Source organism: Protopterus annectens, chromosome 9.part0 (assembly GCF_019279795.1).
Source record: "Protopterus annectens isolate FY-2018-M chromosome 9.part0, PAN1.0, whole genome shotgun sequence".
Lineage (NCBI taxonomy): Eukaryota > Metazoa > Chordata > Ceratodontiformes > Protopteridae > Protopterus > Protopterus annectens.
The window spans coordinates 1,791,746,646-1,791,772,726 of NC_056743.1; the positions used below are offsets into that span (position 1 = coordinate 1,791,746,646).

At 42.1% G+C, this 26,081-nt stretch overlaps 1 protein-coding gene across 2 annotated transcripts in view; it reads right to left on the reverse strand.

The window, feature by feature from the left end:
• The window catches only part of LOC122812269 (nuclear factor 1 X-type-like), a 2,275,854-nt gene that overhangs the window by 834,199 nt on the left and 1,415,574 nt on the right, over window positions 1-26,081 (reverse strand). For both annotated transcript variants that reach the window (XM_044084667.1, XM_044084666.1), the window contains exon 6: window positions 23,672-23,794. In XM_044084667.1, coding sequence (XP_043940602.1) covers window positions 23,672-23,794 — 123 coding nt within the window. The remainder of the gene's footprint in view (window positions 1-23,671; window positions 23,795-26,081) is intronic.

Below are 26,081 nucleotides of genomic sequence, written 5' to 3' on the forward strand. Positions count from 1 at the left end.
TTCTTCTCGCCTTCTTTCTTGCTGATTGGGTTCGGAGCTGATCCTCGGCTCTGACTCGGCCATCTACTAAAGCTCGAGAGCTATTTACTGGCTCGAGGCCTCCCCTTATCCCACAATGCTTGGCGCTAGATACCCAGATCTCATTTGGCAGAGCTAACACTATAGAAAAAATTTTAAGGACACCTGTCCAAACTACAAGGTTTACCTACAGTACTAAAACAGAGGAGGACGTAACCCAGATAAGACTCAGCCAGAGGAAGAAGACCTCAGAACGGGACTCTTTTCGGTTTGTCCAGGCTAAGGGGATGGAGGGTGGGATGCAAGAAAGAAGGCGAGAAGAAGACAACTAACATGGAACGTTATGGTAGGTACATAACTTCTTAATGTTAAGTTGTCTATCTCGCCTTCATTCTTGCTGGTTGGGACAGCGTCCCTAGCACCTTAGTCCTGGGTGGCTCATCGGAACAGACTCTTGAGCACAGTGGAACCCAAATCAGCTCTACTCCTAGAGGCCATATCCAAATTATAATGTGAAATGAAGGTATGAGGAGTGGCCCATGTGGCTGCAGCACAAATAGATTCCATTGGTAGTCTAGCTTGAAAAGCTACCGAAGTAACTAAAGCTCTGGTGGAAAGACCTTTAGGTTTAGTAGGGAGTTCTTTATGTCTCAGCTGATAAATCAAGGTAATAATAGAGGACAACCACCTGGATAAGGTTACTTTAGAAACTGGCAGGCCCTGTTTGCCCTCAGCATAGGACAGGAAGAATTGGTCTGATTTTCTTGTTTGCTTAGTCCTATCCAAATAAAAACGTAATTGCCTATGAACGTCCAATTGGTGTAACTTTTGTTCAGCTTTGTTCGAATAGTTAGGAAAAAAGACAGGTAGATCAATAGCCTGATTCAGGTTTGTTTCAGAAGGTATCTTGGGCAGAAAAGAAGGATTAGTCCTGAGTGAAACGCTATCCTTGTGAAACACAAGGTAAGGAGGATGAATACAGAGGGCTTGAAGTTCCGAAACTCTCCTAGCTGAGGTGATGGCTACTAAAAAGAGAGTCTTCCAGGAGAGTAATTTTAAGGAACAGGAAGCTGCAGGTTCAAAAGGAGGGAGAATCAAGGATGCTAATATCAAGTTTAAATCCCACGGAGGCGGGGGATCTCTGACCGGGGGCCTAAGCAAAATAGTCCCTTTAAGAAAGGCCTTGCAAAGTTTGTAGGACATGATGCTGGTTTCTGACAGGCCAGCGTGGAAATTTGTGATAGCAGCTAATTGGACCCTAATGGTGGCAGACGAGGAACCAGCATGAAAAAGTTCTGCTAAAAAATCTAGAACGTGATGGACAGGGGCTGTAAAGGGGTCTATATTCCTAGCCTCTGCCCAGAAAGAGAAACGTTTCCACTTACTAGCATAAGTCTTCCTGGTGGTAGATTTGTGCGAAGAAAGGATGATTTCACGCACCGGCTGAGAAATATGTGGAAGCCTGGCTAAGGTTGGAAGTGGAGCAACCAGGCTGTGAGGTTGAGAGACTGAAGGGATTGGTGCAACCCGCCCGACTGATGGACCAAGAGGTCTGGCACTGGGTCCAGATTCCAAGGCTGCTCCAGCAGATGATGATGCAGGAATGGGAACCAAATTTGTCGAAGCCAGTAAGGGGCAATGAGGATCATCCTGGATCCCAATGCGGTTGCCTTCTGAATTAGTTTGGGAATTAGGGGAAAAGGTGGAAATGCATGCAGAAGACCCCGGGGCCAATCGTGAACTAGAGCATCACTGGTGGAGTGTCCAGGGAGGGGGAAGAGAGTGAAGAAATTGTCGCACTTGCTATTGAGAGGAGTTGCGAAAAGGTCGCAGCAAGGTTGACCCCATCTGCAGAAAATTTTGTCCGCTACTGACTGATTGAGAGACCACTCGTGAGGCATGAGAATAGCTCTGCTTAGCCTGTCCGCTATGACGTTGGACTTCCCGGGGATGTGCGTTGCTATCAGAAACCGTTGAGAGGAGATCGCCCACTGCCAGAGTCTGAGTGCTTCTTGACATACGGGATAGGACTTAGTTCCGCCCTGCTTGTTGATGTACCACATTACAGACATATTGTCTGTTTGAATTGCAATAGTCCCGGTGGGTAGAGAGTCCTGAAGAGCTTGCAACGCTAAAAGCACAGCTCTCATCTCAAAGACGTTTATGTGCAGGTGGTACTCTAGAGGTTGCCAAGTGCCCTGGACAGTCCTGCCCTGAAAATGCCCCCCCCCCCACCCAATCAGGGAGGCATCCGTGGTCACCGTGGAACAGGAGGAGGAAGAACACATGGTCTGCTCTGGAGCACTAGAGGGGAGACCATCCACCAAGCCAGGTGGTCTTTGCATGATTGAGTGATTATTATGTTGTGAGACATCGGAAGTTGCTGAAAAGACCATTGGGTAAAGAGCATCCACTGAAGAATCTGCACGTGAAAACGAGCCAGGGGAACTAGTATGATTGCTGCTACCATGAGACCCAAAGTTTTTAGTACAAATCTGGCCTGAATCCTCTTGCACTGTAGTAAGACCTGCACATGTCGGCGAATGTCTGACACGATGTCTAGAGGAAGTTTTGCAGACAGCTCTTTTGTGTTTAATCTTGCGCCTATAAAGGTTATAGACTGACAAGGCGACAATGCAGACGTTTCGAAATTTATTGAGATACCTAGCTCGGAGCAAGTTTGGATGGTATAATTCCTGGCTCACAGTAGCTGATGCCTGGTGGAAGCAGTAAGGAGCCAGTCGTCTAGATATGGAAACACCTGGAATCCTCGCCATCTCAGGTGAGCCATAACCACTGCCATGCATTTGGTGAACACCCTGGGGGCTGTGGTGAGACCAAAGGGCAGGGCTCTGAATTGATAGTGACTGGCTCCCAGCCAGAAGCGGAGAAATCTTCTGGAGCGCCTGTCCATTTTGATATGGTAGTACGCATCCTGAAGGTCTATGGAGCACATCCAATTGTCCTGACCCAAAAAGGGTAGAATGGACTGAAGCGTGACCATCCAGAACTTCATTCTTTGAACAGATTTGTTTAACCTGCTGAGATCCAAAATGAGTCTCCAGTCCCCTGTCTTTTTTGGTACCAAAAAGAACTTGGAGTAAATTCTGGATCCTTGCTGGTCTGCTGGGACTAGTTGGATGGCCCTTTTTTCTAGCAGTTTTGAAATTTCTGGCACTGCTTGTTCCGTTAGACTGGGTGGAACATCTGGAAGGGACTTGGTTGTTTGTACAGGGGTGTGGACAAAGGGGATTTTGTAACCCTCGGATATGATGGACCATACCCATTTGTCTTGTGTGAGGAGTTGCCAGGCTTCTGGGTACAATGACAATCTTCCCCCGACTGCCTCCGAAGGTGGACAGTCGGGCAGCCCCTCAGGGGTGCTGAAAGGATTTGTCAGAGAAAGATTCTCTGCTACCCTGATTTTGTGGACCCCTTCTGCCCCTCAGGCGGCATCTATTATTGTTCCCTCCCCTGCCCCTGGAGTGTCAGGCACGACTCCCTGGGGTTTCCGAAACCACATTTTCACACTCTTCTGACCCTTAGGGTATGGTCTAGAGGGGACCCTTAGGGTATGGTCTAGAGGGAGTAGAAATACGGACTCCCACGGCAGAGAGAGTCTTGCCTTCCTGCTCACACCCGGTAAGGGTATCCTTCACCTGTGGTCCAAACAGAGCCGAACCATCGAAGAGGGTATTGGTGAAGGACGCCTTAAAGGGGTCAGCAAAGTTACATAACCGCATCCAGGCATGTCTTCTCAAAGCCACGCCTGTACCTGCAGCCCTACTCGCCCCATCGGCTGCATAAGAAATGAGCCACATGGAGGAGTTGACGATAGAGTTAAGGGTCGCCAGCTGGGAGTTAATCTTATCCTGAGCCCCCGCAGCTGATGGATCCTGAAGGGTATCACCCAGTTCCTTGAGAAGATCCCTCTGAAGGCAGCTGAAATGGCACAGATAATTCAGTGACCGCATGGAAAAGGTCGCTGAGAAAAACATCCGCTTCCCGTACCTGTCCATTGTCCTAGACTCTTTATTATGTGGATGGACAGGCATCGAAGGGTCAGCCAACTCCTTCTTAGTGACTGCTGCTACCACCATGGCATCAACGGGGACATCTTTTGTCAAAAATTGTTTGTTGGGTGGGGCTGTAATGAACTTAGTTGGCCTGCGGGGAGTTGGTTCCACTGTGTCCAGGGCTGACAATGCCCTTCGAGACACTACTTCCATGAGCGGGTCGAAGGGTGGAGACACCCAGGAGGTGGAAGGGCGAGAACCAAACGCGTCCAGGTATACCGACTCTTCCTCAGAAGGGTTAAGGGCAGTCCAGTTCCCCCTCTGCTTAAGGATCTCTAGGATGTCTGAAAAAGAGACATCCTCAGAGGGGGATCTTGGGGACCCTTCCAAATCCTCCAAGTCGGTATCAGACGTGACTGACTCGGGGGAGTCGACATGTTTCCTCTTATATTTTCTCTTCCAAGGGAGCTCCTCTGAATGGTCAGGGGAGGCCTCGGAAGAGGAAGATATGCCCAATGGGGCGACCTGGAGCGTCGGTTCTCCACTCTTGGGGTCAGGAGGGTGGACAGAGACCGATACAGGCACCATGGGGGGAGAAGCTGAAGGGACCGATCGAGGAGCCGACTCAGGAGTCAGCACACTCCTCACGACCTCGAAGGCACCCTTATCAGGCAGAGCAGAGGGTTCCCACTCCGAAGAGACGTGAACCCCTCCTGGCACTGAGAGGGACAGCTCCGAGGCCAATGTCGGGGCCGAGCTTACCTGCGCTGAAGCCCCGAGAGGGAAAACGGGGTTGGACAAGGGTCTGATGCCACTCGCCCCCCTCTGAGCTGACAAGGGAGTCCCGGCGCCGAGATCCCTCCGAGGAAGGAACCAATGAAGAGATCGGAGCCGATGAAGGAGCGAAAGATGTGGTATCGGCTCTGACGTTTCCAAGATTCGAGCCCCAACCAGCTCCGGCTCCGAACAAAAAAAGGGAGTCGGAGGAGGAACTGCTGAAGACACCGGGACAGCCACAGTCTGTTGAGAAGGGCTGGTTAACATTTTGGCCAGGGCCTGTGATTTAAGGAGTCTACTGACCAACCTCTCCAAGTCATGATCGGATAACCTGGAAGACCGAGAGGAGTGGGACCTATGGCTTCGTTCTGACTGAAGCAATGGTGACCTCGGAGCCGAACAAACCGATTCTAGGGAAGGGGACCTAGAACGTTTTCGGCCCAACGACGGTTCCGACACTAAAGTCGGAGCCGATTGAGGTCTAGGGATGTCGGCTCCAGCCGGAGCTGAAGAGGAGGCAGATGCTCCGCCCAGCGACGGCTCTGAACTGGGAGCTGACGGCTTGGCGGGATTTGAGGATTTCCTCGACTGAGGCTTCACCGGCGATCCCTCTGGCTTAAGTAAGCCTCTCAAAATAAGCTTGTTCGTATGCTCCTGCAGGACTCTCGGGCTGAAAGGTGTAGGAAACCCAAGCAATAAACACAAGAAATGTGACCGTCTGTCAGAGACATCTTCTGACAGCACAGGTCACACTTCTTGAAGCCTGAAACTTTAGTATCCTTGGACATACTGGCCGGGGGATACTAAAGAGAGAAAAATTAAACTAGTGCTTAAACAAGGCACACAGAAACACTCACACACCCGCACTAGTTAAGCTAACAATAATAACCACAAAATCTATCACACACACTTAATAACAACTATCCTTAATAAAAATATACAAATACTACAAGGCTAAACACTACTCCTATAGGTACAACAAGGGTGGGGTTAGCCACTAATAGAGAGAAACAAAGGGGGGGGGGTATAAACTCTCTTAAGGAAAACGAGTTTCCTTAGTTAGACAAACTAGGGGATACACAGACTAACTACACTACAAGGGAAAGTCAATCTATATCTAAGAAAAATACAAGGTAAATATTAGCTAGTAATACAAAAAAAAGGATTACTACGACCTGAGCCAGTAAAAGCGCAACCTTGTAGCTGAAGCGGCAAATGAGATCTGGGTAGCGCCAAGCATTGTGGGATAAGGGGAGGCCTCGAGCCAGTAAATAGCTCTCGAACTGTAGTAGATGGCCGAGTCGGAGCCGAGGATCAGCTCTGAACCCAACCAGCAAGAATGAAGGTGAGATAGACAACTTAACATCAATTTTTAATTCCTATCATAACAGCACAACCTGATTTTTTTCAGAATGTGTGTTACAGTAAAAATATTTATACCCTAACAGAACTGGTTTCCAGTCATTGTTCTTTAATTACGTTTCACACAAAATAACAACATTAGTCTTATGTGAATGTAGCAAATGTTTTAGTTAAAAAAATATTACTGGTGCTCCTGGCATTCACAACTAGTACAGATAAATACACTTTGTTATCTCTGAACTGTAAAATTTCTGACCTGGCAAAAGTCCTTTCTTGAGATAGTCAACTATTGTAATTTTTCTCCTTTATAAATCTTTTTCATTGTCTTGACAAGTGAACTCCATCCTGTCTAAACACATATATGTCCAGAATTAGGAATGGATCTTCTACACATTTTCACCTTTTAAAATTTGTCATTTTTTCATGTAGATATTTACCAAATAAATCATTTCAGTCACACTGACCTGACTCCCCTTTCTATGTGAAATCTGTGAAAAATACATCTTAACACCTGTGCAAGCTATGCTATATAAGATGGTTATAAGTTCCCTACTAACAGTCAGTGAGTTCTTGAAGATGAGATAATTTGAACCAATATGAATAAAAACAACTCCATGCTTTCTTATATTATAGCATTCTAAGGTTCTACTCACATCCTGTTTTTTTCAGTCCTGGCAAGCATAATACTATTCAATGGTCATTCCTTTCTACAGATGTAAGCATCAGTTCCTCTAATTGAATCTCCAATAACTAGTATAAGATTTCTCATCAAATCTGAAGAATCTCTCACTTCTAATTCAATAATGTCTGCTCATACAGTTGTTACAAAAGAATGATTTTCATCACCATAGTCTTATTACTCTCACTGGTTTCATTTCTTATTTCATTTGCAAGCACGCGATTCTCATATAGCAACCCCTTCTCTGCAACAGATTCTCCATCCATGTGAAGAAGAGCTCCCCCCAACTCAATTCAACTATAACTTGGACAACTGGATGCTGAGCAGGAAATTCATCCCTGGTTTGGCACCTGTGTCTTTAATGGACACAGGCAGCTTGTAAATTGTTCATCTCTTAAACTCCTGCTTACACTCATCAACAGTACCAGAACTTGTCAGAGATTTGGTATGCATGGATTAGCTTAAAAAGGCCCTAACTGTCATTAGCCTAGTATACACCAATAAGCCTTTGAATCTTCTTTAATCCTTCAAATCTCAGTTTAGATTTCTTCCTTTTAATTTGCCCCTTGCCTCTTTTTTTACCTTCTCTGTTGGAAAATGATGTCATTTTCTACAGACAGAATGTTTTGTGATTAAACAATGTTATCATTCCCTGAAACCTGTGTGTGTTACATAACAAAGCAGTGTCCATTTTAGTATATATTTTGTTTGCATTATGGACATTAATAAATTTCTTCTTCTTCTTCTCCATCTTCCTGGTTATTTGTATTGAATGTCTTCCTTTCTGTTTTCTTTTTATTTTCATCTACATGGTCTGAATCCAAAGAATGCTAAATACTTGCATCATGAATTTCAAAGTTGTCATCGGTAATATCATACTTAACTGGGGTTGAGTGATCTTTACTAATGGAGGACACTTTCCTCTCCTAAATTTGTTCAGTTCATACTTTGCCTATTATTATTTATCTCATCAGCTCAGTCATTAATATATATAGTGCAGTCATCTCGCCATGCTCGGAACAAACAGTATCAATCAGTTTGTTTAGAGGTGGCTCTATGCAAGACACTGGGAAAAAAGGCTTATAAGCCTCTTGTAAAATCTGTGCCACTTGGGAGGTAGGGTCAATGAGCCACGATCCCCTTTGTCTCATCATTTCTAAAATTTCACCAAATGTGGTGTCTTCAGGAAGGGACTGGGTAGAAACCTCCTCTCTGTCGTGATCTGTTTTTGAGGAAGGGGACTCTGAGGGGAAATTTAGATGCTTTCTCCTCTTCCTAAAATGGCTTGAAGGGGATTCCTCCAAGCTGTCCTCTGGAGAAGGCACCACAAACTTTGACAATTCATGCCTATAACGTCCTCTGTTTTGAGAGGACAAGACAGATCTCTGCCTCAACAATGCTAGGGGTGGAACTTGTGAAGCATGTACCTATTCATGCAATAAGATCAGATCTGATTTGCTCTGCACCAAACCATCTGCTGAGATACTCTGATGGCATTGGTGCTGATGCCAAAGGATGACTACAGACATTGACAGCTGGCACGGATAACTCCAGTGCTGAGGTTACCAGAGAGGACTTCAGCACTGAAGAGTCAAAAGCCAGGATTGTCAACATCAATAACAGCTGCAAAAGAACTGGAGCAAGAGTCAGCACTAGAAGCTTGGTGCCAATCCCTTAGGACCTAGTGGGGAGTTAATGACAACAATGATGATGCTCAAGCTTCCATCAGTGCCAAGGACATCAGTGTCAAAGAAAGCATTACTCTGGATGCTGAGAACATCAGCAAGGGATCTCTCTTCAGTTCAGAAGCTTCCAGAGCCAAAATTGGGCCTGGGCTAGGAACAGCCATGAAAGTGATTTGAAGCTCTTCTCACAGACACAGAGATGACCCTGTGGACATGGGATTAAAGTTCAGCCTATACAAATGCCAACATCATCTTATCCCAGTTCAGCTGTGTAGGGCTCTTGCAGTATTGAAAGGATGCAGCTGATGCAGGGTGCAAAAAGGAAGCAGGAAAGCACCAGCTCTGATGAGAAGCTCCCATTCTTCTCCTCAGAGAAGAATCCATAGTTCCCAAGGAATCCTGTTGAAGTGCAAAAGTAGACTTGGATGGAGTCTTCAAAGTCTAAGGACCTGGTTAACATGAAGAGGTTGCCACAAAGCCTAGGTATCTTTGCTGGGGAAAGCCACTGCAGGATGGATGTATCAGAGTCCTTGAGTCTTCTCTTCTTCTTTATATTTCCTTGACAATCAGATTTATCCTTATCACTGGCTCTGTCCTTCTCCTTATATTTCTCTCATTCTTTTTCTTTCTCTTTTGCAAGTCAGATTTAATAAAGTCATTAAGGACCAATTTATCCCATTGATCCAGAATTGACCTAGAACTAAAGTTCTTGATAACTGGCAGTCAGATACAGATACCCTTCACAAAGTGTACAATGCACATCTCATGTAGGGCCATAGCTCTCAACTGGCCAGATTTTCACAGAGTGTCCAGATTTTTGCCTCATACTTTTGGTCTGTTCCTCATTAAATGTGTAGTTTTATGGCAAATCATTGAGGGTTGAACTCATTAAATAATGTCAGACACTTGAGTATTCAGACTTCATATACTTCAGAAAATGCATGCTAAAACAATACCTTTTATTCTGATAGCTTTTTAAGTTTTTAAGAGCAATATTTAACACTCACCTCTATGTTTTTTACTTTTGTCTCCCATTATTTTTGGCTTTGTCCAGATTTCTTGTTCTAAGAGGTTTAGAGTTAGTGGGTCTTAGGGAAGGGAGGGATCTGGTGACCACACTGTCAATATTTTGTAAAACCAGAAGGCTTGACATCCTTTACCATGTTAAACTGACCCTGGTATAAACTGAACTAAAACTGTCAAAAACCAGCAACATAATGCTTACTCACCACCTTATAGTACCCCCCATAAAAAAAAAAAAAAAAAAAAAAAAAAAAAAAAAAAATACTAGTGTGAAGGAAAGAAACACTTGTTTTTTATAAATTAGGGGACAGCGAGGGAATGAGGTGACAGAAAATCAGGTGAAAGGTAGTGAGAAAAAATAGGTCTGAAATTATCAAAAACTACCAGATTCACAGTAGACATTAGTTTGATCTGAAAGAGTAACAGTAAGTAGCAAACATCACTTATCTCTCTGAACTTAGTTGTGAAGAGCCACTGAAGCTCTCAATGGTGGCAATATGATCTGAAGACTCAGAAGGGAGCAGGGAATTACAGGATAAGGATAAGCAAAAGCTGCCAAAAGTTTGTTTTTTGACATAAAAATAAAGGCACTTTTGGTAACCAGTCCATTAGTTCCACTGTCTGGGCAGGACCAGTATAAACTGTGTAAAATAATACATTTGGGATTTAAGACAGCAAGATAAGTCATCTATATCTTAGGTTCATAGGTTTGTAGGTGTATACTAGGCTAATAGCCCTGGAGCCTTTACAAGCCTAACCCATAGAAGTGCCCTGGCATCGTGCTACCCAACGTTAGTTCCCAGTGTCTCTATCAAGCAGAGCCACTGGAGTGATCCCCGGGGTAAACTTTCTGTTTCCCATCCTTGTTATGATTACATATGGAAAAGATCCAGGATAAAAGTTTACAAATAGGGCATAAAGTAAGTGCTTTTGCTATAATCTAACTGATACATAAACAGAAGGCTGAGAGAAGCAATAACTGCAGAAGCTGTCTAAAATTAAACATCTGACATTTATATAGTGTATACATATTGTACATAACAGTGCTGATGGCAGAGGGAATGGCAAAAGAGTGTGATTGTTTGCCTGGTAAGAAATATTTGGTAATCTGGGACTGAGTTTTTTTTCAATTATATTTTTGATCCCCACCCTCAAATTCCTTAACCCTCCATCCCTTTTACACCCCATTACTCTTCATGACACCTGTCATATGAGTACTTACATATTTCATACACTCCTCTGCACAGATCTCACATTGTATGGATGGCTTTGAACTACCAGACTGTGTAAGTATTCTATGTGAGTCAGTGTACCAGGATGTGCAAGGGCCATAAACTATAGCATTTATATGCACTGCCTTAAACCTTCAATGCCTAGAAGCTCAGATTTGCACTTCTGAACAGTGCTGTCAAAATAAAACCAATGCTGAAACTTAAAGTGAATGTAAAATGACTAGCTTGCTATTTTAATTAATGCTGATATTTTCTAATGGCTGTCTTCTGTCATCCTTTAAATGCCACACTTTGCTGTTTTTTGCTTGAGTATTTTAACAGTTTAATATTTTTTTACACAAATGTTTTATGCTTCCTGAATATGATTTGTTTTTTTTGCTATTATGGGCTTTGATGTGGTCAAATATTGATTGGTTTGAACTACAATGCTGCTGGAGTCACCAGGGCAGTAATCAGACTTTTACTCCTTTATGCCAATGGAGTTGACAGCTAAATCTGTTCTTACTGGAGTGAAAGCCTGTACAACTAGGATATACTCAATGACACAGTAGTTGGAGGATGAAGCACTGAGAATTATCTTTCAGGGAATCTGAGAAAACAGGTTAAACCGGGCGATACTTTATAGAATACTCGAGGAACAGGGACTGAATATGATTAATGTAGGCTTCCCCTATCGACTCCTTACCAGTTGCAACCAAAACTGCATATCTTTATGTCTGCATCAAAGAAAATCAATTACAGTGTAAAGAATAAACTTCAAATGAGGCAGAGAAACAAAATATAGCCATTTTAATTATAATAGTAAAACCACAAACAATATTTGTTTTGCAAACTTGAGTAAGTACTGTGCCTTTTCAAGGCAAAATACAAACTGAAATATCATTTGAATACCTTAACAATCACATAATCTACTTCAAATGAACCAGTATATATAAATTAAAAAGTTAATTCAAATGTAAGGGCTTTAGCTTCAGGACCAGGATGAATCTTAAATGGGGACTGATGTGCACTGGAAATACTATTAAAGGTAGTACACAATCCAAAGAATGTGCACTTGTTTGAATTTCATTCCTTCCCTATGAACAACTGACTTTCAAATGTCTGAAACTGAATGCAATTGATCAGAACCTATTGACAATACAAGGACCCAAAACAGCACACAGTACAACATAAAATACTGTTTTTGTAGAGGGAAGCCCTCCTGCACCCTGACAGCTGCAGAACCATGGGATAATTACAAATATCCTAAATGATCAAACATAACAAGCAGTGTCCCTTATGTTACACTCTTAAGTCTTCAGCAAACCCAAATGGTTAGGGGAAACACTGGCGAACTGGGTTTGAGGAATTAAAAAATGAATAATGAAACATTCAGCAGATGGAGATAACTTTAATCCAGTGGTGCACTTTGCAATCATTTTTCATGTGGGAAACACTTAGGCATGATAGCAGTTTGTTGAGAGTGGTTCTAACGAGGAAATATAGATCTTGGTTAGAAATAAAGAATGAACAGAGATGCTGGAAGGAGGGTAGTTTATGCACAGTTTTGATGAAAGACTTGTCAGGAAATAAAAAATATATAATAATCTCAGTCTATTAGACACTGATACTTCTGTACTGTTGGGTCCTTTTATTTAAAAATGGGTAAAATCTGCTGGATAAACAGGTATTTGCTGCCAAAGCTAGGAAGCAAATGAGAATGGGGAGGATTCTTTTATGTGCATTTCATATTAGGACTGGCTGATTGCTTATAAATTATACATTTAGGGAAGTAAATGTCTGTTCTGGTAATGGGCATCATGACAACATGTTCTTGCACAGAGAACGGATTGTAGGGTTTGGTTATAACTAGAAAATACCATCTGTATACCAGAACTACAAAGGATGACTGAAGGCACAATTTTGCATGAGAAATGTTTGGCGCAGCAAGAAACAATATGAAAAATCTAGGAGGGGAGCTACACACTGGCTGTGTACAATAAGGGGTAGAATGACAAAAAAGTAAAGAAATTACAGATAGTGATACAGACTTGTTTAGTCTCTATATCTTAATTGTATGTATCCTCTTTTAGAACAGTTTTGTGACACATGTTGTTTGTCTTCTCACAGTGGCTTCATTTGAAAGTGTATGACCCATAACTGTGAGATAACTGCAAGATTATGGGTACTAAGAATATCATAAAATAAATGTGAACAGTAGACGATTACAGAGAATCTTGAAATTCACTGTAATATTACTAAAGTACCACAATGTGGGGAGTTGTGATGCTCAAAGCCTTCTAATTTAATATCTCTCTCTCTCTCTATCTCTCTCTCTATATATATATATATATATACATACATACTTATTCTGATACTGCTGTACCTAGGAGTAAGTAGGTGTAAGTAGGTGTAAGAGGAATTCACCATCTTACTACAAACCACATATTTAGTATATATTCTTCTCTCACACTTTTAGTCCTACAGTTTCAACAATTATAAAAACAGTTCTTGCAATTTCAACAGGAATGCAATGATAAATACATGATGTTTGGTTTATGCTGTTGATTTAATTAAAATAAAACTATTTTCAAAAACCACCATGCCATCTTTAACATCCACTTGCGCAATCACTGTCTCAGACATACAGGAGACTTTGGGTTAATGTCTAATCTAGAGGATAGTACCTCAAGAATACAAAAACTTCTAATGTTGCACTGAAATACCAGGTGTGGAGACAAGAAAACATAACACACATTTTTCTGATTTTCCTGGCATCAAATGGAGTGCAGAACCCACAAAGCCACTGATACTCTCAGTCCCTGCTGATCAGGTTAACTGCAATTATTTGAGAGCTGCAATGTGTGACAATTCCCCCCCCAAAATAAAAATGGGTAGGGAAGAGGTCTAATTAATGGTGGAATTTTGTGTGTGTGTGTGTGTGTGTGTGTGTGTGTGTGTGTGTGTGTGTGTGTGTGTGTGTGTGTGTGTGTTTCTGTCTCTGTCTTGACCAACCCTATTGCAGTCATTCACCATTCCTAAACCTGGTTCACTTGTGTCACATGTAGTAAATCTACTCCTGTATTGGTGAACCACTAAGAAACCCTGTGCCATCTGTGAAAAACAAGTTTTGGTCACAGCAGGACCTATCCATTTAGAAACATGAAAGTTTAAAGAAAAGTAGACTAAAGTGTAGTTATTGTCACCAGGAAAAGAGATCATGGGTTCAATTTAATGGGAAGACTTGTCTTGAGCATAGCTCTCAACATTCCAGCCCCAGAATGTAGGATGCTATCTGTCATAATATAGAACAAACAGGCAAAATGTGGAACACATACTAATAGCTTACAAACAACTTCAAGTAGGAAGCTTTCAGGATGGTTACAATGCATTATTGTATACCTATAAATGATCTCTTTGATAAATTAATATAATTCAGTATTGTTTATCATGGATATTAGTTAAAAAAAGATCAGCACTGAATGTGTGATAGAGCTTTTCAATGTGGAACAATCAGGAACATGGACTTTTTGAGACTCAAAATGAGGAACATTCCTCATAATGAGATACACTTGAGAGGTATGATCTTGAGGTTTGCATAAAAGCATTGCACTAAATTGAGAGTCATTCAAATACAAAGAAAAGCTTGCAATATTACAATGAATTTAGAAGTTATGTACTTACCATAACTTGGCATCTGTGTTGCCCATTTTCATTCTTCCTTACAGATGGGTTAGGGATCCGATCCTTGGATCAAACTCGGCCGCATTTTCAAGAGCTGGATCCTAGTCTCGAGCTCCTCTCTCTATGTATAGTGCACTACACCATCCTCAGCTCCTCAGATTGAGTTTTCTGCCTTATTGCCCACTAGATTATAGAGACAGAACGAGAGAAGAAAGGATTGAGGCTAAAACCTGGAACAAGAGTGCTCCAAACTTATCCAAAGATTTTTCTAGGAGTGACAAGGCTGGGGGATGGTTGGGAGGGAAGGTGAAGAAAAATGAAATTGAACAACACAGATTCCAAGTTATGGTAACTACATAACTTCGAAATCTGATGTTGTCCTTTTCATTCTTCCTCACTGATGGGTCAGAGTTCCCAGCTACGTAACTCTTGGGAGACCCTCAAGGAAGGATATGCTGGAGCACAGTCGAGCCAAAGGAAGTCCTTCTGCTGGAGACAATATCCAATTTGTAATGTGTAACAAAGGTATGAGTCTTTGACCAAGTGCCTGAAGTGCAGACATCATCAATTGAAATTCTAGAGGAAAAGGTAGATGAAGTAGCCATAGATCTGGTGGAGTAGGTTCTAGGAAGTCGAGGCATATCCAAACCTTTCAGAGAATAAATCAGGGAAATGCAATCAGTAATCCATTTGGCCAATGTAATTTTGCAATCTGCTTGACCTAAGCAGTTAGGGGAAAAGGATACAAACAACTGATCAGACTTCCTATACGATTTTGTTCTTTGAAAATAGAAACTTAGTTGCCTATAAATGTCAAGAAGATGCAGTATATATTCACCTTTATTAGTAAAATTTGGGAAGAAAACTACCAACTGTATAGATTGATTGTTAGCTTCCATGGCAACTTTAGGCATAAAGGAGGGACTGGTTCATAGAGATACCCTATCTTTACGGAAAATGATGTCAGGAGGCCTAGCTGATAAAGCCTGTAGTTCAGAGATTCTTCTTGCTGGGGTAACAGCTACCAAAAAGATAGAAGATAGTTTTCCAAGAAAGAAACTTCATGTCACAATTGTTTACTGGCTCAAAGGGTTTCTGAGTCAACGCTTGGAGGATCACTGTGAGGCCCCAAGGGGGAGTAGGATCTTTTATAGGAGGGCTAAGGAGGAAGATTCCTTTCATAAATGCTTTACATAACCTGAAACAAAAAGCCACTGGAACCTTGACAGGTGAAAGAATGGTAACGCCTGAGGAAGCCCATGGGTGAAAGTTTTAACTTGTGCTTTTATTGTGCGTTTATCTGGAAGTCTGTGTTGTTTAAATAAATCTACAATCACCTTTACTGTCATGGTTCCAGTGGCTTTTAGTTTCCTCTTACAATTACCCTGTGAAGCCATTTGGATTTATCGGAGGTCTGTTTACTTTCTTTTGTGCTTTACATAACCTGGTAGCTGATAGAGAGAGGGATTCATCTCCAGTAGGGAAACTGGATATTGCAGCTAACAGAAGTTTAATGATAGACAAACTAGCCCCTTGGGTGGCCTAATGGATAAGGTGTTTGCCTTACAAACAAAAGGTGCAGGGTTTGAGTCTCACAAGGGATAATTGGCTAGGCTTAAAATGGCCCACAAGGGCAGTTAGCCTAGTACTAATCTATGAACCTATGAACCTTCTTTGAAAAGAGTACTGAGACAAAGAAGGAAGGTTGAAGTAGGTGCTGAGAAGGGGTCAATGTTCTCTTTAGAAGCCCATATGGAGAATATTTTCCATTTGTGTTTGTAAACCTTCTTAGTGGAAGGCTTTAGGGAGATCAAGACGATGTCTTGAACAGGTGAAGCAAGCCTGGACCGTCTCACTATCACTGGAATTGGAGAAACCATGCAGTTAGCTTGAGTGCATGGAGATTGGGATGCTGGAATTCTGATGGGTGAGACAGGAGGTCCTGATTGGACTCTAGTATCCATGGAGGATATTTGAGGTGAGACCATCAGAAGGGGAACCACAACTGATGAGGCCAGAAGGAGGCAATGAGTATGACTGAGCTCTTCGGCCTGCTTGCTTTCTGTAGAAACTTCAGGATCAATGGGTGTGGAGGATAAGCATAGAAGAGACCAGGGGGACAATCGTGACTCACAGCATCTCTCGGTGTCTTCCCCGGAGGGGGGATCAGAGCAAAGTATTTGCTGCACTTGTTTTTGAGGAGAGAGGCAAATAGGTCACAGCAAGGCTGGCCCCAATGGCTGAAAATCATGTTTGCTATGAATTGATTGAGGGATCACTCATGAGGAATCAGATGGACCTGCTGAGGCTACCTGCCAGAGCAATGGTTTTCCCCGCTATGTACATTGCAATTAGAAAATGGTCTGAAGAGACCTCTCATTCCCTGAGCCTCATGGCCTCTCTGCACAATGGGTAGGAATGAGTTCCTCCTTGTCTGTTGATGTACCAGACAATTACATGTTGTCCATATGGATAGCAATAGTCCCCAGAGAGGACTACTCTCATCTCGAGGACATTGATATGCAGCTTGGTCTCTGACAGGGACCAAGTGCCTTGGGCCATCTTTGCCTTGTAAAGTCCCCCACCACAACTGGGAAATGTCCATGGTCACTGTGATTATTGGGGGGGGGGGCAGTCTTCCTAAAAACAGATCTTCTGATTGTATCTACCATTGACACATGAAGAATCTTGCTAGAGGGACTACAATAATGGCAGCCAACAATGACCCAAGGTCTTGTAACATCAGTTTTGCTGGAGGGACAGATGAGAGAGTAAGTCCCACAACTGATTTTTCAGAGATGTAATGCAGTGAAGAGGAAGTGAAACCACTTGATTTATAGTATCTAGTTGAGTCCCTATGAATTCTAGGTGTTGTACAGGAGTCAAATTGGACTTGGCAAGATTTATCATTATGACTAGGGAGTTGGACATCTGAAACAAGTACTCCCTGGCATGTAGAAGTTGATGTATTGTTGGGGCAGTGAGGAGACAATCACCTCGATAAGAATACATCTGGAATCCTTTGAGCCTCAGGTGAGCTGCTACAACTGCCATGCATTTGGTGAACACCCAGGGGGCTGTGGTGAGTCCACACAGCAGTGCTCTGAATTGGTAGTGAGTGGCTCCCAGCCAACATCACAGGTGTCTCCTGGAGCACCTGTCTATTTTGATGTGATAGTACGCATCCTGGCAATCTATAGAGCACATCCAACCACCCTTGCACAGGAGAGGCAGGATGGACTGAACCATAACCATCTAGAACTTTGACTTCTTTACATACTAATTCTGATTGCTTAGATCCAGAATTGGTCTTAGGTCTCCTGTTTTCTTTGGCACCAGAAAGAAGCAGGAGTAAGTTCCAAATCCATTTTGCTCAGTCAGGACCTTCTGGATGACTTTTTTGTGGCAACCTTTGGACTTTTTGAGCTGCATAGTCCCTATGACTGGGTGGAACATTGTGGAGTTTCCTCCTGGGTTCTGGAGGTGGAAGGGGAAAAGGGAATGTAATAACCTCTGGATATTATACTTAGCATCCAAGCATTGTTTGTGAGATTTGTCCAAGTATCTAGGTACAGGGGAAACATGACACCCAAATGCCTCCAGAGATGAACAGTCAGGCAGCACTTCAGGAGAGCTGATAGGGCCTATCAGAGAAGGAGTCTCTTAAGCCTTGGTTTTGTGGACCCCCTATGTCTCTGGGGAGATGTCTACTGTTGAACCCTCCTCCTCTGCCTCTGGAGGAAGTATCTCTGCACGGGGTCCAGAAAATGTCCCTGAGATGTCTGGAACCAAGTTTTCTTACCTCCATGTTAATTTCTAGAGAAGGTTCTCTGAGGGGTAGAAAACTTAATTTCCATGGCAGACAGGGTCTTTCCTTCCTGCTCGCTGTGGTTAAGAGTTTCTTTTACTGATGGGCCAAACAAAGAGGAGCCATCAAAGGGGGCATTAACAAAGGATGCCTTAAAGGGTTCCTGGAAAGTCACATAGCCTCATCCAGACATGTCTCCTCATGGCTATCCCTGAACTGGCTGCTCATGAGCTACCTTCCACTGTATGGGAGATCAACCTCATTGAGGAATTAGCAATAGATGATAGAGTAGCCAGTAGGGGAATTAAACCTTTTGAGGTCCTCTGCTGTCATGGTCTCAGCAAGAGAGTTTGAGAGCTCCTTGATCAAATTTCTTTGCAAGCAGGTAAAGTGTACCAAATAATTTAATGACCTCAACACAAATGTGGCTGAGGCATAGATGCACTTTCCAAATCGGTCCATCACTCTGGACTCCTTGTTCGGTGGGTGAACAGAGGAGCTCTGCTCAGCTAGCTCCTTTTTGGTGGCTGAAACCACAACAATGGCATCAACTAGGACACCCTTGCTCCAAGGTATTTTGTCTGCTGGTGGAATGAGAAATTTATCTAGATGCTTGGAAATGGGCTCAACAGCATCTGGTTCTTTCCAGGCCTGCAGGAAACTAAGTCAATAAATTCTTCTGCTGGGGGGGGGGGGTCACCCAAGACGTAGCTGGGACCACCCAGAAAGCCTGCAAGAACACTGACTCTTCAGAAGAAGGAGTTTGGGCAGACCAGCCACCTTTCTGCCTAAGTATTTCCAGGATGCTTCATCATCAGGTGGAGATTGAGGGGATCCTTCTCTCTCATCAAAGTCGGTGTCTTCAGTGACAGACTCCATCGAGAAGCCTATGTGCCTCCTTTTGCATGTCTTCTTCTGCTAAACCTCTTCTTTGGGGTGTTCATGAGAGGTGCTGGAAGAAAGGGGAAATTCCTCAGGAAGAAGAAGAGCATGGGAGGCTTTCCAAGGTAGGCTGACCTGGAGCAGAAATAATGGGCTCAGTGCTCAGACCCAATGAAGGACAAAAGGGAGGATCCGAGATGTGACAGGATGGATCTCTATGTAAAGAGAAGGCCCTTTTTATAACCTGGAACGCCGATGGATCCAAGGAAACCCCTCCCATCTCTCTGAGAGCCAAAGCAGTCAAGGAGGAAAAGGCAAGGGCAACTCGGATCCATGGCCTCCAGAAAGAATAAAACCCAAGCTGTCAATGACCAAGGCACCAAGAGGAAGGGATGGATCTGACAAAGGCAGAGCCAACCTCAACCGCCCAGACCAGGCACTGACATGTCGGATCTGAGACCCACTCAAATCTGACGAAATCAGAGCAGGGCTGGTCAGGGAAACCATCAGGGTCAAGGAAGGGAGGTTCCATGGATCCAGTGCTGACTCTCTCAGTTATCTAGGATCCTGGGCCTCCAAAACCATGGGTCAGATTAGAGAAGGAGTCTTCATATGCTGGGTTGGTATATTCATGGATTCCAGAGGGGATGGAGTTTGCAAGACTCCCATCTAGATCTGAGCCCTTTGAAACTTCTGCATCATCCTGTCCACGCTGGCCTCTGTCAAGCTCCTAGAAGATCTGGACAAATCTGAGGCAGGTCTGGAATGTTTAGAAGGTGTTTGAAATAACCATACTGGTAGAGTTGGTGAGACTGGCCTTAAAACACTTTCTGGCATTCGGATCCTAGCTGTTGCATCCGAAGGCTTCGGATCTCAACCTGGAGCTGAAGAAAGGGGTGAAGTGCTTATAACAATAACCCCCATCAGATCCAATGCTATCTTTGGATCCAAACAGGAGGGAGTAACTTTCAGATCAGAAAAAGTCTGTGGATCCAAGAGAGAGAATAAGTTGACCTCAGATCCAAGGATGTTGGATCTGAAGTTTTAGCATGCTTCTGAGGAGTTTCAGAGGAAGATATCAGAGACTTATGTAAGGACCTCTTCCTAGGCTCGTCCGAGCAATGCGAATTGGGGGGGGGAGTTTGAGCCCCAGGGGAAGAGGAAGAGGTGGCAGTCAGTAAACCTTTTTTAAGATTAGCTTGTTTCTTCAATCAGATATGGGCTGGGGATTAAAGGTGGCACAGATTTCACAAGCCGATTTTAAATGCTCGGGATACAAGCAATAGATGCACTTCTTGTGAGCAACGGAGTTAAGGATCTTGTACCCACTTTAAAACTGGAAGGTTTTCCAGACATAATTAACCACAGACACACACCACACTATTAGAAAGAACACAGCACACAATAAGAACTCTTATTTAACTGTCTAAACTAGAAAAACAGTGTTTTCCTAACTATATCATTTTTTTTGTAAGAATAGAGATACAAGATGTGCAAAGCATTTTAAGATAGAAATGACAGAAGTAACAAGCACCCTAACACCCCGAAAAAACTATAAAAGGATTCACTAAAAATCGAGGGAGGAAGAGGAAGAATCCACAGAATACTGAAAACTAACTATAAAGCTGTAACTATGAGTTTGCAATATCAATTTTGCCAAATACAAGGAAAAAAAGGAATCTAGTTGCTCAAGGCCAGGATCTGCATCTTGGCTGGAAGGCGGCAAACGAGATCTGGGGAGTTGAGGATGGTGTAGTGCATTATGGGTAGAGGGAGAAGCTCAAGACTAGGATTCAAGTGTTGAAAATGCAGCCGAGTCGGATCCAAGGGTCGGATCTGTAACCCATCAGTAACGAAGAATGAAAAGGACAACACCAGATATTTAATTATACTGTAATTCCTAAAAGCCAGCAATTGTTTTTGGTATGAGTAAAGCCATCATTGAAAAGACAATGTTATCAGACAAAGCTGTGCACAGACACAAACGTCCTTGGCACTGTCAGCTCACCAGTGCAACAGTTAACTCCTGTCACCATTCAGAATAATCAGCTGCTACTCTGTGGGACAATCTGACAATTATAGGTGCTGCCCTGTAGCATGTCAGATGCATTTCCCAATACAGCCAGAGATGTCATTATCAAATCAACACATCAACACATTTTAACAAAATTAGAACAGTTTTTATCTGGATGATCTGTAATGAACTCTTGAAAAAATAAACAAACTAGCCTACTGAGACAGTTTCATGTCTCACAGGATGGTTGTGTTCATGTGTAGAATCTAAGTCAAGTGGAGCTGAAGGAAGGAAAGAGAATGCAAAGATAATCATGACTATGTGGTGTGGCTAATTATAAATTAGAGATGCAAAAATACTGAATGGCTACACACAGTGCAAAATAAATGAAGACAAATGTCTGTATAAATCCTGATGGATTACCAGCATATGACGTTTTCTGAGACTAAAAGCTTCATGTATGAAATTCATTTTCAATAGGTCCATGTCTCTATGTATGCTTTTATTTAAAAATAAAACATACAAAATTATATAATTTACATTAATATAAATCAGAATGTAGCAGGGTTTTGCACAGGTGACTGTCACAAGCCTGCCACTGACTTACACATACTGAAGTTTTGTAAGGAGTCAGCATAGTATCTCATACAGCTACACATTGAATACAAAATCTGTGTGACGAGATTTTGAGATAAACATGATTTTGACCGTGCACACCAAATAACAGAGGCATTACATAATATGCATTATTCTTCCCACATTTTAGATCAAGCTAATTAATCACATAGTTGCATTAGAAAAGCAAACCATTCATACCCACATCAGTTTCAAAAACCACTAATGGACTGATGACACATCAGATAGGGGCACAGTCATCATGGTACAATGTAGAAGGAGAGGTAGCATACAATCCAGATTCAAAAGGCCAGGAATACAGAAAACAGAAAAAAAAAAAATAGATGTGACAGATGAAAAAAAAAACAAGTATAAAAATATGACTAAGAAAAGTTTGCAATGCTTCCCATCCCTGTAGGCGTACCACAGATTTACAATGTGTAGGAACCCCTTTTGTATTTGACTGAAGGCTAATGACCAAAGTTTTGCTGCACTCCAGATTAAATATACTAAATCAAAAGGCCATGGCTAATTTAAGAGTATTAGGGATTGGATCTCAAGCCAATTAAAAAACAGCAGATCCTAATTTAACACATTTACAAACAGAAATCACCAGTAAGAAAAGTCATTGAATGGGAAGATTTTGGCCAGTTTTATGCTCTGTGAAAGTCTTGCCTTGATAAATCTCCCACCTGATTCTGGTTTATATTTGTTCTTTATCTCTCCCACCCTGTAATATAAGTAAAGTCAACTTGATGCAAGCTGGTACCTATTATTTCTGTGTCAATAGAAGTGCTTCACTGAAAGCAAAAAATAATCAGATTTTAAATAAAACTTTGGTCGAAGGTATAGTTTTAAAAGGACACAGACCCAAGATTATTAGAAGATGCAGGCCTGGGAATATTATCATCTGTACTGACACAGATCTGAAAAAGACAGGTATGAATAACTGCTCTCTTTCTCATTCTATATAAAGACCTGCATATATCATAATATTTTTGTGCCTGAAATTTAGCACAGTTCTTCTTCTTCTTCTTTCGGCTTTTCCTGGTTAGGGGTCGCCACAGCGGATCACCTGTCCGCTCATGATTGGCAGTGGAGTTTTTACGGTGTCGAGTTGCCAGCCCGGCACCCAACCTTCCAGTGAAGACACACACATGCACGCATTCACACCTAGGGCCAATTTAGAGTGTCCAATACACCTACAGCATGTCTTTGGGATGTGGGAGGAAACCAGAGCACCCGGAGGAAACTCACGTGACCACAGGGAGGACATGCAGACTCTGCACAGAAGGCACCCCAGCCGAGGATCGAACCAGAGAACCTCTTGCTGTGAGGCACCTGAAATTTAGCACAGTATATCACAGAATTAAACTAGCTACTTTTTCTTCTATATATGGTTTCCTGGTCTGGATTCTCTGACACATTTATTCACGTTCTGTAATGCATTCCTGCCCAGAGCTACTTGTAATATCCACAATATTCATGCTTCCATTAATGCTCCATTTTAACAAAATGTTGATAATTTAAAGTGATAATTTAGGAAGCTTTACAATATGAACTACCAAAGATTTATTTATATGACTGAAGCGCTATTTGACAAAAGTTCAATAATGCAGGTTTTTTGAGGGCGTTCCCATTGTTACCAAATTTCTATGTTGTAGCCTCTCAAGCAATTTAATAATGGAATGAATGAATGAATTAACTAATTAATTAATTAATAATTTATCACTTCTAATATGAACATCAATATATATTCTATAACTCCAAGTTTTGTTTAAACAGCCTTCAGGGTTAGGAGACATTCCACCACCTGGCCCTAAGCTAAATGGAAAATGGAAATCAGAAAGACAGACAGAAACCACAATTTCCCCCATGATAATGGCTTTGTTCTCACCTGGTCTGACTCCTGCTAGGACAGGCAGCGGATGGTGGGTGAAAGCCATTCTCGGGGAGCTTGTCTGACAGGATAGGGCACTGTAGAAATCGAACTTTCCTGGCTTCTTAAGAGAAGCAGGTCCTAGCAAGGAATCATTAACAAATTGCACATTTAAACAATGGTAAGGATGAAACTGCACTGGTCAAGTGTCAATCTTCTCAGGAGTTATCTTTTTTTTTTTCATAATTTACTTCCTCCCTTTATTTCTTACTTTTCTGTCTTGCTGACTTCTATCTCACTAAATGATGGCTCACTGAAGCTGAATAGCTTTGTAACCTCTATCTACTGGAGACTGAAAACTATAGCATACAATGAAAAAAAAAACAGGAATACAATGCGGTCAATTGTGTTGACATATAGGAAATATCAGCAACTATTCTAAGTACCACAACAACAGTGGGACCATATTTCATATGAAAATCATCCAGCCTCCTATCCATTTTAGTATGAGATTTTGAATCCATCCATCCATACATACATACATACATGCAATGCAAGTTCCAGTTATGTGAGAGGGCAGCTCACTACCCCCACCCCTGATGGATATAGTAGTTTTTTTTATTAGATTTTTTTTTATTCTTACCTCCTCACAGATAACTGAAATTTTCTACACAACAAAAAAAAATTGTGTAACAAAGCTGCAGTCCAGTTTTAATTTTAAAAAATATTGTAACAGACAGAGAAATCCATCAGCATATTCTTCTAGTATCATATGAAATGTACAGTGGCATACTTTGGTTAATCTAGCTTGCAATTGTCAAACCATGGAATGATAAGCAATACATTTTAGAATTTCTCTAATTTTCTGAAATTCTGAGAAACATTCTTGTGAAAACTGCATCATGATATCTGTAGATTATGTAATCTGTGAACACACCATTCAGTATTTCATAAAGTGCAAAAACTCGGAGTACAAATGGTATAGATATGTGCCACAGTACTGCCATACTTTCTTTAAAGCAACAGTTCTAATCACAGGCATGAAAGCTTCTTCACTACATAGTAACATCTTACTCATTTCCTCATCTTCATCCAACTTTTTAAAAGATGAAACCTGTGGTCAAGGGAAATGAAAAACGTTTTACCTTCTGTTGTCTGCACTCTCAGTCACTTTTGTGTTTTTATACAGTGCATTTATGAAAATGGTCTAAGAATTTTGAAGACAATATCAAAATGATCTGTTGTGAGATCCGCATTTCTGGATGCAGGTACAAGTGCGTTGATCTGCACATGCAGAGTTTTTACTCTGGTCACTGAGCCTATAGCTGATGACTTGTGGGCAGATTATTTTCTGTGAGATCTATCAACTATATGTTTATTTTGTGGCTTAAGGAAACAGAGGGTTAGTAAAATAGATAAAGTTTTTTTGAAAAGCTTTTTGTGAATGTTAATAGAATCAACAGGTAAACATCATATGAAACTGTAATCATACATCCTTATGAAACTGCAAAAATCACAATTCTGAGCCCGCTTGTATGAATGGAAAACATGATGATTCTTACCCCAAGTTATAATGAATCAGAAATAAAAATAAGTTATGTACTTACCATAACATTCCATGTGAGTTGTTCATCTCACCTTCATTCTTTACTGATGGGTTCGGAGCCGATCCCTCGGCTCCGAGTCGGAGTATTGCAAAGCTCGAGGTCTTCAAATAGCTCGAGGCCAAGCCCCTATCCCATGATGCACCTAGAGTTACCTCAGATCTTGTTTGCTGCGTATAACAATACCATATGTCACTCTATCACACCCAAGAGAAGATATAGAAGGATTGAGCAACCAGGATGGATCCGGCATCTCGGTCATCTAAAAGCCCAGGAGGGGGTAGGAGGGAGGGACATAAGAATGAAGGCGAGATGAACAACTCACATGGAATGTTATGGTAAGTACATAACTTCTTTATGTGAAGTTGTTCTATCTCACCATTCATTCTTTACTGATGGGTAGTGTCCCAAGCACCATCAACCTCGGGTGGCACACGGGAGTATATTTCTCAGGACCGTGGATCCAAAGCAGGCCCTGTCCCTAGAGGCCCTCTCAACTTTGTAATGAATGATAAAGGTATGAGGTTTTGACCAAGTGGCTGCTGTGCAAATGTTATCAATAGGAAGTCTGGCAGAAAAGGCAGAGGATGTAGAAACAGCTCTGGTTGAGTGAGCTTTACTTTTATGCTGTAATTGCATATTGGCAGCCGAATAAGCAAAAGTGATACAATCAGATAACCATTTAGATAGAGTTGTTTTAGCCACTGGCCTACCCTTCCTGGAATCTGAAAATGAAACAAAAAGCTGGTCTGATTTCCCGAAATCTTTTGTTCTATCCAAATAAAATCTGAGCTGTCTGTGAACATCAAATTTGTGAAGCATGT